Source organism: Pipistrellus hanaki, assembly GCF_964339955.1.
Source record: "Pipistrellus hanaki genome assembly, chromosome: 12".
Lineage (NCBI taxonomy): Eukaryota > Metazoa > Chordata > Mammalia > Chiroptera > Vespertilionidae > Pipistrellus > Pipistrellus hanaki.
In genome coordinates, this window is record NC_140514.1 from 56310815 (window position 1) to 56328838 (window position 18024).

The following is an 18024-nucleotide window of genomic DNA, read 5'->3' on the forward strand; positions in this document are numbered from 1 at the left end:
TCAGAATTAATTCGCCTTATAACCAAAAGTTTATGCCCAACTTGGAGGGCACTGTGCAAAGTGAAATAAGCCAGGCAGAGGAAGACAAAACCTGCATGGTGTCAATTATATGCAGACTGTAGGTAAAAAAGCAGTCAGATGCAGAGAGGATGGTACTGCCAGGGGCCGGGGTGGGGAAACTGGCCTGTAGCCTTCAACAGCTTCCGGGCAGCTCGGCCTCGCCCTCACTCCCTCTGCTCCCGAACCAGCTCCCCTCAGTGTGGGAACTGCTGGGCCACTGCCATGCGGGCAAACGAGAGTCGGGAGAGGCGAGTTCAAGCCCAGTCCCATCAGACACAAAGTGGCTTACCCTCAGACGGGGCTGGGCTTTCTGGTCCACAAAACGAGGTTACTGGATGGGCATTTGCTCAGTGTTCCCCTCAGGTCCAAGATGCTGAGATTCTATGAATTTACACTTCTTCTAAAAAAATAAAGCAGCAGACCGAAGCTCACGTTTTTAAAAGTGATTTTAAAAGGTACCCTTTGCCAAGTAGCATTTGAAAATAAGCGCTCACAACCCAGAGTCTGGAGTGGCCCTCCCGCGGCGGCCCTGGTGTGTCCGCCACAAGCAGGGCGCGTCCCCTCCTCGGCCGCGGCTCAGCGCTTCTTCCAGGTGAACTTCCTGCGGGCCCCCTCCTGGCCCGGCTTCTTCCGCTCTCGGACCCGCGGGTCGGACGTGAGCAGTCCCGCTGCAGCAGAGAGAGAGAGAGAAGTGTGACAAGCCCTGGAAACGCACTCTTCCAGGAGATCTCCCCAAACACAGTGACAATATTCAGTCCGCTCTCCTCATCGCGTGAGGACTGGTCACTTTCAGGTCTCAAACCTGTTTCACCGAAGCGGAAGCCGCTCCTGGGTGGGAGGCTGCTGCTCAGGCAGAGGAACTGCCGCACTCCCATCATTCCAGGTGCGAGCGAGTTTAGCGAACCCGAAGGTGGAGAAACACTTATTCCGGGCGGGAGGAGGTATATGGACACCATGTATTACTAGTATACATGAACATGCACATACTTACAATACGATTTACTGAACATGTTTGAGAAAAACAATCTTATTCTAATTTATGGCATCATAATACCCCCGGCATTTTGTTTCAGAATCTAAACGGTGGGTTGTAGGTTGCATTCTCATCGTCAGCAGTTCACCCCGGAAGAAGTCAGTGTAAATGAGGCTACCACGGCCTGGTCAGTACCCGGGAGCACTGATGCTTCCCCCACAATTAAGGAGCTGCTCATAGCTGCCTGGCCAATGAGGACCCCACATGGATGCACCAGCATATCAGCAAAGACCACAGATTTCAAAACTTCAGCAATAAGAAAGCTTTTATAAATATGTAAATAGATCACAGTGTTTTCACCGTCTTCCTTCCTTCCTTCCTTCCTTCCCTCTTCCAACACTAGCACGTGTGTATTTCATGAGATGCCTTGTCATGACCACCCAGCAAAAGAAAACTTCAAGTGCTGATCATGTACCCATAGCTTCTGCACTTTACTTGTACTTAAATGGCATGGAATAAAGAATATTTTGAACAAAATGCAGATAAGATCTGTTTAAATTCTACTTGAAATTATAAGTGATAATGTTTTATTACTTTTCAATATGCACAGTAACTCACACTAGCGGAATTGTTAAGACCCTATAAAATGATTTTAATGACCAGGTATGAATTTCACAAAATGGTGAGCTGTTTATAAACAAATGGCTTGTGAAGAGGCTGACACATGTAAGGAGGCTCAGCCTTAGGTGACACTTGTCTGCAGTACAGCTCTGGGAGCCAGGGGTTGGGGGAGGGGAAGGATTGGGGAGAGGAGGGATTGGGGGAGGGGCTGGGGGAGCCAGGGCCTGGGGGAGGGGGGAGTGAGGAGCCACAGCACCCACAGCACTGCCGTGCAAAGAGTGCAAAGAAAATCACAAAGAGTGCAAAGAAAATCTCCAGCCAGAACCGTCCTGATTTATCATAAATGCCGAAGCAGTGCCCTAACGAACAAGTTTAGTGCATCTTCATTCTCACACTTGTTTCCACGACCATGTCATGGGGTTACATGAGGCTAGACAACATGAAATTCGAACAAACATCACCATGAAAAAATGGAAATCTCCAATAATTTTGGAAAGAAATACATACCTTAAGGGCTTCACCATTAAGTGAAATAATTATTGTAACTTTCCATGATAAAACAAAGACAACCAATCCATCTAGTAAATACAATAGAGCAGCACTTGATAAAATGGTTATGCCTTGAGATCCAAATAAATTTCCTCTGATGCTGACAATGCCTCCCTTTTCTTTTTCTAATTCAGTTCATTTTGTAGAAATCAAAACTGAATGACAATGCTATAGTTCTGGAGCATGAAAAGAGAAGGCAGCACACTGCGATGCTGCACGGTGAGCAGTTTTCTCCTGAGTCCAGGTAAGGAGCGCAAGAATAAAACGAACACTTCCCTCCCACAGCGGCGCCTACCTTGTCTCATCCACTCCACCTCCTCCTCGGTGACAAAGCTGCACAGAGCTCTGGCCACTGCCAGGCGGATGGCTCCAGCCTGCGCCGACCTGCCGCCCCCGGAGACGGTGCAGGTCACGTCGTGCTTCCCCAGTCGGTCCAGGAAGTGAAAAGGGAACATCAGCTGTTCTCTGAAGCACAGCAGCAGGAATGTGGTTAAGTTAACTGTAGCACGGGACTTTATACACGGTTCAATTCTGACCATTTACAAAAGCCATATTGGGCACTAAGTGCTCATACTTCTGGATGAATTCATTACTATATTTTTCATACTTTTTAATCCATTGTGAAGAAGCACTAATATTTCTTTTTAAAAAATATTTATATTGATTTTTAGAGACAGGAAGGGGAGGGGAGAAAGAAACATCGGTGAGAGAGAAACACGGATCAGCTGCCTTGGCCATACTCCATCCTGGGATTAAGCCTGGAACCCAGGCACATGCCCGGACCAGGAACTGAACCAGCAACCTTTTGGTGCATGGGACAATACCCAACCGATGGAGCCAACTGAGACACACCGACCAGGGATTTTCTTCTTTTTCAAATCCTCACCCACGGAGATGTTTAGAGAGGAAGGTAGAGGGGGTGAGAGAGAGAAACACTGATGTAAGAGAGAAACGTCAATTGGTTACCTCGTGTACACGCCCTGACTGAACCTGCAACCTTTCGGGGCACGGGACAACACTCCAAATAACTGAGCCACAGAGGCCAGGACCACTGATATATCTGATATTTAGGATGTTTTGCTGAGAGCAAGGTTTATTTCTCTTTTTCTTGGATATAGCAATATACTATCTGACATTTGATTACTTTTATCTTCATAAGACTTTTGTGAGGCTTGGAAATAACTTCTAAAGAAGACTTAAAGTTGGAAAACTCCATTAATCAGATGAATCTAACTCGCAGCTTTCAATGCTACTGGACTCACTAAATAAAGCATGCTGCAATGCACTTGTATAATGCATACACAATGCACATCCTGACAGTTTATAAAGTTACTAAAACCACATTCAACGCCCCTGATCCCCCAATGAAACACATATTGCTGTGAACAGTTCTCTGAGCTGCAGGGTCCTGCTGCTTCCTGACTGCAGGTGACTGCACAACCCCGCCAGGCCTGCGTCCCTCAACAGCAAGTGTCCATGTGGTCCCAGGCAGGCACCACAGGATTAGAGAGGAGCACAGACAGAACATGGGACTGGACCTTCTCTTGCTCAACTGAGCTCATATTTGCTGAGCACCATTTATGTGCCAGGTGCAATGTTCACCACCACCTTTGCCAAGTACTTAGATTTTGCAATTTTACCTTAATATCTCTGCTGAGTTTTTATTTAGAAAAGTTGATTTATATTGTATTTTGCTTGCTTTGACTGACACAGTAACTTTCTATATCCAAAACAGAGCTTATTACAACACAGTGAAGCTGAAAGATGAATACAGACAGAACATTCAAGTGTCACTCCTTGACTGACATTACCAAAACAATCACATGCAGGAAGATGTACTGGAAGGGACCTTCCAGGGCACAGTTCACTGGAACTTATAACAATATTGTTTCAACAGGAGAAACATAAATCTATATTACTCTTTTGAACAAATAACCAAATAAAAAATAGGAATGTTGTGGAAACAGTCATTATAAGTAACTAGAAGCCCAGTGCACGAAAATTTGTGCACTGGGGGAGGGAGTCCCTCAGCCCGGCCTGCCCCTCTCACAGTCCGGGAGCCCTCAGGGATGTCCTACTGACGGCTTGGAAGTGGGCCTAAGCCGCAGTCTGGCCTCCCTCTGCGGGAGGTGACCGGGCTGGCCAGGGGAAGGTGCTGCCCCCATCACGCTGCTGTTGCTGCCACTGCTGGCCGCGGCAGCTGCCTGAGCCCATGGTTGCCTGAGCCCGCAGTCGCTGTGGCTTGGTCTGGGTGGACATCAGGATGGACATCTGGAAGATGCCTGCCCTAATTAGCATATTACCCTTTCATTATAAGTAATAGCCATCTTATCATAATAACTGAAGAGAATTTAGAGACTGATAACCTAACTCCATCATTTCATTTTTTTCAGCAAGGATCGAGGCCAAGATAAAATCTATGGACTGTCGTATGCACACGTCACTGGAGTCTCTGCATGCACCACAGCCAAGTGAAGTCCTGGCACCTCTGATGCTACAAAGACAAGCTCGGATCACCCACTTGTCTGGGAGTTGAAACATTTTCCTGCCCTAATTTCTAAAATTTCAATATCCTCCAACACTTGCTTATTAAAGAAACTTAAGACTAAAATTCAGGAAGAAATACTATCATTTACTCAAGATGTATCACTATAGTAGTCCAGGTAAGAAAGAACCAGTAAGGAGAATCTAGATAGTTGAGAAATTGTTTTACACTGAGGTACAATCTTAAATTTATAAGTAGATGAAAAAATACCCAAAGGGTAATAATAAAAAGTAACTACATAACTATCGATTTAAATTAATCTGACTACAAACTGGTACATGGTTTGAAAATGTTTCATAATTCATCTCTCTCCTCAGGAATCCCAGAGGAAATCCTGAGTTAACAGAATCAAATTTACTTTGTTCCTTGTTATATAATAAAAGTTATTTAAAAAAACCCACAAAACTTACAACTTTCTCATTTCTATCTTCTCTGAACACTACTTCTAGGATATCAATTCTATTATCTTGTAACTTAAAATACACATAATTGCATAGCTTCTTACTTCTTTCCTAAAGGCCAGGGCACAAACTTGTGCACATGTGGGGTCTGGCTGGCCTGCTCCGATTGGGCTGATTGGGCTGGGCAAGCGGGGGAGGGGCCATGGGTGGTTGGCCAGCTGGCCCCACCCCCTGATCAAGGGGGACAATTTGCATATTAGCCTTTTGTTATGTAGGAGGATAATTGCTGAGCCACTAAGCGTATCTCCCCGTCTACATGGCTCATGTCCTGTGAGGAACGCACTCCTTCAGTATGGTGATGATCACTTAGAGCTGCTTTATTGGTTGAATGACAGCAAAGGCCTTTCCCAATCAGAAAGGTTATTGATCTTTGTATTCCACAGCGCCAGGCGCACTGCAGTAAACAGTGGTTGCTAAGTGGTGATGAATAAAAAATTCCTGAGGCTGCTGGGAAGGAAGCAGGGTCAACCTTCCCAGTGATCTGCTGCTGTTGGTGTGAAGGCAGCCTAAAGAGGGCCCTGGAAAGCAAGCAGCTCAATCAACTTCAGCATTATCTCAGTGAGCATCACCTTGGCTAAGGTCCCGCAGCTGGGAAGCATCAAGATCACCCTCCTCCGGCTCAGTGGTCCTGCCTGGCCAGCACCCTCACTGCTGACCTGCCAGCTCCTGGGCTGCTCGTCAGGAGGAGAGGCAGTCCATGCTGGTGTGGCCACCGGGAGCCTCCAGCTACTTACAGATGAGGCGGTTTAGCCACCCATTCCCACCATGACTAGCTATAGGATTCCCAACAGAGTTTCCTAATGACAGAAATCAGATCGTACATAACTGTAACATCTTCACAGAAATCCAGAACAAGCCTCAACTCAGACAATCCTTATTAAATGTCTGTTGAATTCTAAATGAATAAGTTTTGAGAATATATTTTAATTGTGAGATCAAGCCAAAATGGAGATTTTGTGTTAAATCATCAGTTATATCTGAAAATAAATGAACAGGCAAATATTGGTGAAATGTCATCCCCCCTAGCAGTCCCCAGTGTTAAAATGATGGGTCTCTCTAGCTTTTCATGAGGGAAATAAGAACTTTCTCATCTGTTCCCCTGCAAGGATGATGGCAGAATTAGTTTAATTCACATCAAATGGAGTCAGAGCAGACACAGACACACACAGATAAAGATACGTTTCCTGAAGAAATCACTGCCCAGCTTACACTGCATCAGCAGGTCCCCTTTCCCTACTGCACCGACCTTAAAACCTCTCCTCATTCAAGAAGCGGGAGGAGGATTCGGAAAGGAGGAGCAATCATGCAGAGCTCTGCTCCTTGTGGATAATGACAGTAAATACTGGAAAGACAATAACGGTTTCAAGAACAAGCCTTTGCAGGATACTCAGAGAGGAGCACACGTGGAGGCTCTGAACTGTAACACCCACTAATGATTCCTGTGATTCCTGTTTGTTTCCCAGGCGATACAAAGCTCAGAAAGAAAACCGCCATACTTCGCACTGGGGTGCAGCCAAACCTTCATGGGCTCTTATTTAACATGGAAGAGGCTGCTCAATCTGTATATACTAGAGGTCCAATGCATAAATTCGTGATGGGTGGGGGTCTGGCCTGCCTGCCCTGATTGGGGCTGATCAGGGCCAGGTCAGCCAGGGGGAGGGACGCAGAAAACTGGCTGGCTGGCTCTTCCCCTGATCGGGGACGCAGTGTGCGTCAAAGTAACCGGTAGTTCTGGTCACTTGGCATTTATATCTGTACTAATAAAAGGATAATATGCCAATTAGACTGGGTCAACAGGACATCTTCCAGACATCAGACTTCCTTCTGGACAAAGCCATGGTTGGGGGGCTGAGGCAGAGGCGGTTAGAGGTGATCAGGCGAGCAGGGGAGCAAGCAGTTAGAGGTGATCAGGCTGGCAAGGGAACAAACAGGGGTGAGATCAGGATGGCAGGGGAGGGAAGTTGGGGGTGATCAGGCAGGCATGCAGAGGCAGTTAGAGGTAATCAGGCAGACAGGCAGGTGAGCGGTTAGGAGCCAGTGGTCCTAGATTATGATAGGGATGTCCGACTGCTGGTTTAGGCCCTGTGGGATCAAGCCTAAACCGGCAGTTGGACATCCCCTGCAGGGTCCCAGATTGGAGAGGGTGCAGGCCTGGCTGAGGGAAGCCTCCCAATGCACGAATTTCGTGCAAAGGCCTCTAGTATATAGATAAAAGCATAATATGCAAATTGTCCCCACGGGAGTTCAACCACACCAATCGCTAACTATGATGTGCACTGACCACAGGGGACAGCGCAGAATGAAGTAAGGCCCCGGCCAGCAGCTGGCAGCAGGGCAAGGGAGGCCCCAGCTGGCAGCCAGAAGACCTCAATCAGCCCTGGTCGCTGGCCAGGCCTAGGGAGCTACCAATGCATGAATTTCGTGCACCGGGACTCTCATATACATATAATAATTTATTTCCTCTGAAGAGCAAAACATCTGAAGTGACAGAGTGGACTTTTTCTAATATGCATGATGGCCATGGCTGCTTTTCGTTGTCGTTTGGTTTTGTTTATGCCGCCCCTAAACAAGGGAAACAGAAAGTGGAAATCTACTTTTCTTACATTTTGGCACAGTCTGCATTTCAGGATGTAAGAGATATCTGTGGGAAAATATGACAAAAAAGCGATAGCTTCCCTCTAGCTAGTCTGATAAATTATATTAGTAAAAAAAAAAATCATTAACAAAGACAAATGCAATCAGAATATCACAAGACTTAATGAATTAATCATGATGAAATATATTTTCTTTAAAAACAAAAAGCAAAAGCAAAACCAGACACTAACCTGTCCTGTAACACAGGGAAGTAAAGCAGGTAATCGATGCCATTAACTTTTATTCTTCCACTTCCATGTTCATAAACAACTGCCTCTGCTTTTGCACTCTTTCTTTTACCTTCAAAAATATAAAATTTCTAATAGTAAAAATCTGAAAGAGCAGGGCTTTGAGACAATAAAGTCACATTAAAATTTTTTTTCCTTCCAAATAACAATTATATAGCACTACAAAGGAAATTCTACGACTACTATACAAGTCAACCAAAAATAGGTAAACTACGCCATAATCAATGTAATAGAGCTTATTATGAGGTAATTTTGTTTTTCAATTCCATTTGAAAAACACTACAATGATTTTAAGTTAGTTTTTACAAGAAACAAAGTAATTCATATTTATATTACTTTAAGAAGTCAACCATTTACAGTATTCTTTTATATTCAATAAGAATATATTTAATCATATAAAATTTCAAATATTTGAAAAGTAAAAAATATAATTGATAGAAATGAAAGTAATGACAAGATGTTAAATTTGTAAGAGTTGCAGGCATATAATACATTAATTTAAAAAAATATATATTTTTATTGATTTCAGAGAGGAAGGGAGGAGACAGAAACACCAATGGCTGCCTCCTGCATATCCCACTAGGAATTGAGCTGGCAACCTGGGCATGTGCCCTGACCGGAAATCGACCTGTGACCTCTTGGTTCACAGATTGATGCTCAAGCACTGAGCCACACCAGCCAGGCTAGTACATTCATTTTTACAAGTTACACCATGTCAAATGTCTGCACACCTACAAGGAGAAGGTGAGTGAGGGCCTAAAATTCTCCTGTCTCATAGTTTTAGCTTCTGATATGCAGATTTATGGGCACTTTCATTTTATATAAGAAACCTTTATTATAAATGTTTTAGTGTTTCTACCAGTTGAGAGTGAAAAAATAAAAAGATTTCACATAAATATGTGAAAATAAAGTGTTAATATGATTGTGTAGGAATATGTCCACATTTTTTCTTAGGACATTATAAGGTCTTGCTTTTTCAAACTTCAATAGAATCTTAAAAATGAGGAATTCCAAGGTAGCAACAACAAAAATAAACAAACAAGCCAATCGAATGAATCCCAGAGAGCAACAGCAGTAAAAATCACTGCAGTTTCACGGTCGTCATGGAGCTCACTCCTCTCCGTGGAATGCATTACCTTCGCTGGTGCTGAAGGCCATTCCCTGCGCGTCACGCTGCACGGGCTCGATGGGCTGCTTCTTTGATTGAACAGTGACACTCCGGCGGAAGCTCTGCACAAATTCTTCTTCGGCAGCGCCGCTCTGCAGTAACCTTTCCATCAGCCGCACGAACTGTCTGTACTGCACACAATAAAAACTCATTAGAAGATGCAAGTGTAATTGCATTTGCTAAATTTTTTCTATTTTGATAGACTGATCTTTCCAGTGTTGCTTTCATGATGGCTTTGACAGGATGACACTTGTGCACCTTCACGCTGCTTTTAACGCAGCGTGCAGACACAGCACTTGCCCGTGGACCTTCAGGGCTCACTCACTTCTTTGAGAAACAAAGAGATATGTCATTCAAAGAAGTCAACTTCTCCATATTTTGATGACATGAAATTGAGATTTAAATTCATTTTCAAAAAAATATTTAGATGATCTTCAAGAGTAATTTCTACTTCTTATTAGAACCATATTTAGAGGAGCTTCATAAATAATTTCCAGTAAGTTATGTGTAGTAAAATGGAAGAGTTTGATTTCGAGAAAATGTACTCTTAAATTATATTTCATAATACACTTGGCAAATATATCTTTAGCTGTTCAAGCTGTGTTACTTTAATGTTTATGATTTCCTTTAAAACCGAACAATCAAGCTATTTAAAAATTCAAGAGACACTTGACTTAAAGGGCAACCTCTTGACATAAATTATCCTTGCTACTCTGTGCACTTTTTTAAATAGTTCTTGAACATGTGATTAGAAAGTAAACAACTTGGTATTAACCCCTTAAAATTAGAAGTCAGAATAATCATTCTAAAGTGTTTTTGCAGAAGGAAACAACTAATACTTGAGGTCCTCAGGTATGTGCAGTATGAAACCAATTCTGACAATCTTCTCTACGTTGCTTCCAACCCTAAAAGCCACATTGTCTTTGTTACCATTGCCTTTAGTGAAAACCTGCCATTAGTAACTTGAAATACAGAAAAATATCACCGGTCAGAGCAAAAGGACTGCTTCCATTCTGCTCCCTGTGACGTTACAATAAGAGGAGGCCATTTTCCGATGGGTGAAGAACTCAGCCACCAGGGAGGCTGGCCTGGAAAAGCTCCACTCTTCCCTCCATCTACAGGCCTACATCCTTTGTCCTCAGCGATTCTCTCAATTCCACTGCACACAGTGTGACTGCGGGTGAACCTACCAAGGGGTAGCTGCAGGGATGATATAGTCGTGCTCATGAACTAAGAAGTTTAGGAAGTCACTGACTGTTCCTGCCTCCTTCATCTTGATACCAGACTTCAGCTGATAGCCACTCCCAAAAGGATAGAAGACACACAAACACTCTATGCACACCTGTATAAAGCCTTTGCAATGTTTTCAAGATGAAAAACACAACTCTGCGGTATGAAAATCAAAGCAACCAGAAACAGGAAACCATTGAGTGCAGTGTTCCATGGAGAAGCAAAGGGAGATTTCCCAGTGAGATCCGAGTTCAACAACACCGACGTGGCAGTCAGGATGCTGGAAATTACCTCCAGACCTACCGCCCCCTGACCGAATGCCTGACACCTTGGTTAAGCAATTCGTTAATTTATCCAATATATTCAATGAGGAAAAGGGCAAGGTCAGTGCATGACTTAAAGCCTACTTGGTGTCAAGGCACTACCACTGTTAGCCACTGCCAGGGAAGAAAAAACACTCTTGGAACAATTTTGAAATTAATCTACACTGAAATCTTCCAAAAATTATCTAAATTTAGAACAGAAAAATACGTAAGCCATCAAATTTCCTCTGATGATACTGGCATGTATTAGGACATTTGTAAACAATCCGAGACTTAAAGTAGGAATCAAAAGCAATACGATATATCATTCACCTGGAAGCTTGTTAAAAATATTGATTCTGGTGACTCGCCTAGAAATCCCAAGCTACGTCTGAATATGAAGACTGCATTTTGTAAGCAGCATTCCAAGTGATTCTGCCACGGGGGTTCTCAGATCCAGGATGAAAAGCAGTGGCCTCGGGATACTGCACGTAGGTAAGCCAAAAAGCAGGACATTGTATGAAGGTAACCACGGGCTTCCTACTTTTCTACTCGACCTGTAATAGCGCCTTACACTTATGAGCTTATAAGATGAGCTGCCTGCTTTACTTAGTCAAACTGGCATCAACAGACCAGGCTTTCCTAGAATGGCAAGCAGAGGGCATGAGGGCCTGTACCCAAGGAGGGTCTGGAGACCAGGCGTGTCACCTTCTGGCCACAAGCAAGGTCCTGACCTGGGGCAGACTTCAGCTATAAATATGTTATCAAAGAAAAACGGTCTTAGGAACAACTACCTCTGAGGAACATCACTATTAGGATTCTAAATACAATACTGTCTGCATTGTTAGGGAACAAGTCCCATTAAACCAAAAGGATTAATTACTCTTTTTCTTCTTCTTCTTTTTTTGTTAATCCTCACCCGAGGATATTTTTCCATTGATTTTTTACAGAGTAATTACTCACATCTTGATCTGACAGTTTTTCCACCAACATTTCTTCTAGTTCTTCCTTAATCAGCCATCTGCTGCCAATCAGGTCTCTGTTAAAATACCACATAGATTCCCCTTTAATTTAACCATGCAATTAGAGTTATACCACAAAGGATCCTACATGTAGTAGCAATTCTTGATTGGGAAACACATTTTTGTACTATATAGCCATAAAATTTCATCCAAGTAAACTAATTTTCAGAAATAATTTTTCACTTCCCTCAATCTACTCTAGGAAAGATAATCAATGAAGCAAATGTTTTGTTTGAAGAGTTAACATGCCACTGTGGAATTAATTTGATAATTAAAGCTATCAAATTTCTTAAAAATGAAAAGTTCACTTGTTTTTCATAATTTACTTCACAGAAGATGCTGAGTGGCCGTGAACCTGCCAATGAAGTAGAAACATATCCAAATGAAGGGCCAGGCCTGGGATTTACAGCCTCAACAAGCCATGCTCAAAGACTGTGTCTTTTGCATAAGAATGTCAACAACCAGGCTGAAATTTAAAACTGGTTGCTCAGGATGATGCACCTAATCTATCACTGTTTGCTAAATGAAAGCACAAACCCTAAAATACTAAAAAAAAGTTAAAGCATGTAAAAGATAGATGTGTAGCTATATACACAAATATTCTGAGGCTGCCATACTCAAATATAGTTATCAAATACCATTTAGTATATAAACATGGAAAGAAGTAACATAAAAATATAATCTTAATATTTACTTCCTCTCAAACAACAAAAAAAAATCACCTATTATTTTGACCTCTAATTTTAATGATTAATGCTGAAATACTAAACCAATTTTTAGGCTTAAGGTATGCTTTAAAAACACCAATGATAAGTGACATGTCAGTTCAAATTTTTCACATATTTTAATAGAAGAAAAGAACTTACATGGTTTTATTTTTTTCTGAAAACAGACCTTTGGCTTGCAACTGATTTTTATGTTTTTCTATATCAAGTATCTTTCCGTATGCGTCCTGTGGCAAATAAGATACACATGCTACAATAAGGGTGATGGTACATTATTGCTTTCACTTTACATTTTCCCTGAGCACCCCTTACTTCAAAAGTGCCCTCCTCACATAACCCAGCAGCACAGCAAGGAACACTGAAAACGCTTTGTAAGAATGCTACGGTACTTCTCACTCAAACTCAGGAATGGGAGAGTAATTTCAATGAGAATTTAGTATTATATAATGCATACATTAACTAATTTTTAAATAACTAATTTTTAAGTAACTGTAAGACACAATTCCAGTAAGGTTGGTAAAAACAAAACGAAACTACAAACTATTTTCCTTAGAGTCCCACAAACAGGAACAAAAATTTTCCTTAGGAAAAAAATCTTAATTTATATAGCAATATATATTTTAAAGTTAAGAGAATTTACCAGTAAGTTATGGCATTTACAGCTGAAGTGCTTATCTCATGTATATTTATATAATATTTAAGTCCTCACTATATAGTTTGTATCTTAAAAAGTGTTCTATTATATTTTTCATTTTCTGTTTCTTTTTTATTAATTTACTTTCCAACAAAGTCTGCGAATGTATGGCACTTGTTAAACTATAATACAAATAGGGGGAAATTTGCCATTTTTAAAGAATTTGGCAATACAGGTTTATCAACAAAAATACATTTTCCAGGAAATGAGTTTACAACAAACAAAATAATGCAATTGTTTCCCAATTTTTTTTGTTTTGTTTGAGCAAACTTATTTGGACTCATATCCAATATGTGAGTATTCATCTATAATTACACATAACCTACTTAACCTAACGAACAAAGAGGCATTTCCAAAGAATGAGTTAGACATGGTATGAGTGACGTTTTCCCCCCTCACTACTCATGACACCTTCCAATGTCATTAGTGAATGTCGGAAGACAGCTTGTTGCTGATAGAGATGCTCACCCAGATCGCAGACAGTCTTAACTAATCATTTCCAATTTGAGGGGCAATTTCTTATGGGCTGTGATGAGACTGCCATGTTATATCACAATGCTGCCAGTTGTTCTAAAAAGAAGTATCCCTTTGCCACTGTCTCTGTATTTACCACTGCTTACATTTCATTATTCATTCAGGAGCCTATTTTCAGGAGTCTGTTTCTCTCATGGGGGATAAAATGTTAAAAAAAAAAAAAAGGAAAGAAAAAAGAATGTAGGGAGGAAAGGGGACATATGTAACATTTTCAACAATGAAGACTTTTAAGAAAAGAGGAATGTAAACAGAGCCTTCCAGCTTCACAGATACAGCTGAGAAGAGCCGAGGCTAACTGTGGGCTGAGACTTCCCCGGTAAGGATGTAAAAGGTAATTTCTCGTGGCTGGGGAGACTCAGCAGAGCTTTTGTTCTGTTTTCAGCAGAGCTAGCAGCACTGACAGCTCATGAGAGACAAGAAAAGCAGCAGGAAGAGGAGAAGCAGCAGTCTGAAGCTATGACTTGGGCTGAGCTACAGGTTCTAACGGTGGACTTGAGTATTCCAACTAGTTCAGGAATTGTAAAGGCCAGGCCAGCAGTAGCATGCAAGTCTAAGAATGGTTAGAAATGTCACTTCACACCCTAGCTCGTTTGCTCAGTGGTTAGAGCGTTGGCCTGCAGACCAAAGGGTCCTGGGTTCGATTCCGACAGAAGCATGCACCTCTGGACGTTGTAGGTTCCTCCACGGCCCGGGCCCTGGTAGGGGCTCATACAAGAGGCAACCAATCGATGTGTTTCTCTCTGTCTTTCCCTCTATTCCACTCTCCCTAAAAATCAATGGAGAAATATCCTCAGGTGAGCATTTACCAAAAAAGAAATGTAACTTCGCAGGCCCCTCACCAGACTTTCTGAAGAGGAACCTTGGCAAGGCCAGCGACCTGTTTAATGATGCCCCCAGGAGATGTGCAGTCATGCTTGGATCTGCACACTAGACCTGTCGAGAGCCTGGTTCGATACAAAAGCAAGAGGACAAACTAAGTTAATCTGCTTCTAGTGTCCATTAAGGATAGCTACCTCTACAGCTACAGCCAACGTACAAATCCATCAGCTGTAGCAGCAGCAAAACGAATGTGCACCACCTGTCCACACTAAAGAAAGCAAAACCTAACATGAAGCATCACAGATAAAACATGCTCCTGCTATTCAACTTATACTTTACAACTGCCTCCCATGAATTGGTAAGCCTCATTTGACTGTGGTTAGGGAACTTCTGACTCATTTCTAAAGGATCAAATAGTATATCAGAAAAAATTCTATGCACTTGTTTTGAGAAAGCCTCGAACAGGTAAAATAAAAGGGAAAGACCCTCCCCCATGTGTCAGAAGCGAACAGACACAGTACAAACAGCACCACACTGGGCACCGGACCCAGCCAGACTGCCCTGTTCGGGGACACTGGTAAAGGATGGTGCTAGTTAGCCCTGACCGGTTTGGCTCAGTGGACAGAGTGTCCTCAGCCAGTGAATGGAAGGGTCTGGGGTTCAATTCCAGTCATGTATCTTGGTTGCAATCTCAATCCCCAGCCCGGGTCAGGATATGTACGCGAGGCAACCAACTGATATCTCTCTCTCTCTCTCTCTCTCTCTCTCTCTCTCTCTCTCTCTCTCTCTCTCTCTTTCTCTCTCTCTTTCTCTCTCTCTCCCTTCTCCCTCTCCCTTTCCCTCCAACACTCTCTAAAAATCAATGGAAAAATATATTCCAGTGAGGATTAATAAAAAAAGGAAAAAAAAGATTCTGAGTGGGTAAGTCACAGATGTCGCATGTTTCGATCTAGTTAAGGAAACAGAAATCCAAGAGAACACCAACACCAGTAATAAGATAGTCTCCCTTCCTCGTGAGGTCTATTTAATTTTCTGGACTAACCAAGGCAACTGAAATAAAAATAACCGACCTGCTTCACAGGAAAGTTTCAAGTCAGAGTTTGGGCTGCTAAATTCATCATCATTTTCAGGTGACTTTTGAGCAATTTTACTTTAAATCCATATATATTTTTTTTTTTTACTGTTTTCTTCCACTATGCCATTACCATCCAGTGTTCCATGTGGCTCCATAATAATTTATAAATAATGCAAGTAAAATAAGCAGAAAAATATGAGAAAATAACAAAGTTCATGTCAAATTTCAAGCTCGGTAAATTCTGTTCATTTGAGACAAATGTTAACACACTGATGGCTGTAACCTGTCAAATTACATAATACTCATTACTTCTATTTCTTCAAATAGGAAAATGTATGTAAGCCAGTGAGCACGGTGCCTGACCTATGCTAATGGGCATGACATGGCAGCAGCGGATGTTTGACATCCGGGAGCCTAATAACGGAGAAACCATCTTCCTGGTGCACCATTTCTGTCCCCCCCCCTGCCCCCCCCCCCCAGGATAATACAACCATTCTTGAAATTCCATCTTGGTTAGAAACAACAGTTCTCTGGAAAGTAGACTCTATAGCTTCAACTCCCTAAAGAGATGTGTACTAATTTACATTAAAAAAATCCTTGAGGGTATAAAATATGCCAGGAACTGTCAATATCACAGATTATCACTGGTAGCTTCTGGTCTACTGTTAAATTTCCACTTAATTTTTAAGGGACACTAGAGAATTAGTATGACACTAAGTTTGTATACTGTATTTAATAGTATCTTTTAAAAATATGACAGGAATAACCCAGATGTGAAATGCTGAATCATTAATCACAGTTATGATTAATATTTCATAAAATCAAAGTGAGCCTATCTACCCTTGTGCCATCAGATTTCCATAATGCATGAGTCAAATTTAGAAGGTGCCTAATTTGAACATACCAGATGCTCAGGTTCAGGAAAAAAGTGCTTAAACTAAACCCTCCTGAGCAGTATGATTTTTGGTCTAAAAAAAGCTGATTTTAGTCCTCTAAAACCTGTTTCGGTTATATTAATCATGTAGAAATTCCAAATTTAGGAAGGGTAAACAAATAACATTTCTTGGGAGAATGGTATAGGAAAAGTCAGCTGAATTTTGATATACTTATTTACAGTAACATATTAGTAATTATCATCTTAGATACTAGACACAAACAGAAAAGTAACACAGTTAAAATTATGTATTTGTGTGTGTTTTTTTAATCACAGAAAATCAATTTCCTAAATAACATTCTTCTCAATTTTATGGCTATTGGCATATACAAAATCAAATGAAATAAATATAAATATAATTCATTAATCATGGTTTCTGCTATTTATCTAAAGTTCCAAGTGACACAGTTCTATTGTATACTCTTTCTATCATGCTGTGAAAACAATGTGCTATGTGGTTTACACATCATACAGTGCCAGTCAACATAAAAGGGGAAGCAGACTCTTATACATGGCATACAGAAAAGTACTTTGGAAAAACACACCCAGGAGTAATTACATAAAAAAGCTTGTAACTCTCATACCATATACTTTTACTATTCAAAGTAAGGCTCCACCACATATTATAATAACAATTATACCATTATAAGAGTAATCTGATTAAAACCAGAGGTAATAAGTTGAATCAGCTTTTAAAATTTAATGTTTTAATTGTCACATTTAGTACATGCAAGATATAAAATGGTAATTATTCCATGCATATTAAAGATACTTCAGGAACAGCAGTTTCTATTGCTGAGTTAATTCAAGAATTGACTCCTGCTGTCAAGAAGTCTTAAAACAGCACACGGCAATGCCAGCATCCCTCTGCAGCTTTCCAAAACCAAGCCCTTTACATAGAGTAGGTATTTCATAATACCTCACTGTGAGAGGCTCACTGTTTCAATTCCATTTTACAGGTAAAAGCAGTTCATCAGGAGCTTTCAGTATTCACCGCCAGGTATCAGAGCTGTGAGGAGTGAGGCCCGGGACTCCAGGGCCCAGGAGAGGGCTGTCTGGAGTCTGGAGTCTTCCCGGAGGAGCCCGCTGCCCCTGGCTGCTCCGCTGCCTGCACAGGTCACAGGCCACTCCAGTGGTTTAAAACAAACTGGGGGATTTCTAAAGAGGCTTCTTCCAAAGGCAACAAGTCTTGCTTATGCGTAAGTTATCGGAATTGCTTGGTTTTGTTTCAAAGTTTTAAAAATTCAGCAGAGTAGTTTTAAGTATATAATGATCTACGTATACTTTTATTGGAGTAAAAATTTCATCTGTGACCATGTGATTCCTTCAATTTATAAAAATACTTTGAAAATACTCCATGGTTTACTGTAAAACGTGCCCTAAGCTATCAATGAGATTTCTATAAGATTATTATTTCCACTGCAGTTTTT

The 18024-nt window shown here is 41.5% G+C and overlaps 1 protein-coding gene across 2 annotated transcripts in view; it reads right to left on the reverse strand.

Moving 5' to 3' along the window:
- Positions 1-574: 574 nt before the first annotated feature.
- Positions 575-18024, reverse strand: part of MRPS9 (mitochondrial ribosomal protein S9) — a 57611-nt gene continuing 40161 nt past the window's right edge. For both annotated transcript variants that reach the window (XM_084900911.1, XM_084900910.1), the window contains 6 exons: positions 12680-12765; positions 11755-11830; positions 9228-9390; positions 8035-8143; positions 2499-2668; positions 575-728 (listed from right to left, as the gene is read on the reverse strand). In XM_084900911.1, the coding sequence (XP_084757037.1) occupies positions 637-728; positions 2499-2668; positions 8035-8143; positions 9228-9390; positions 11755-11830; positions 12680-12765 (696 nt within the window). In that variant the 3' untranslated portion in view covers positions 575-636. The remainder of the gene's footprint in view (positions 729-2498; positions 2669-8034; positions 8144-9227; positions 9391-11754; positions 11831-12679; positions 12766-18024) is intronic.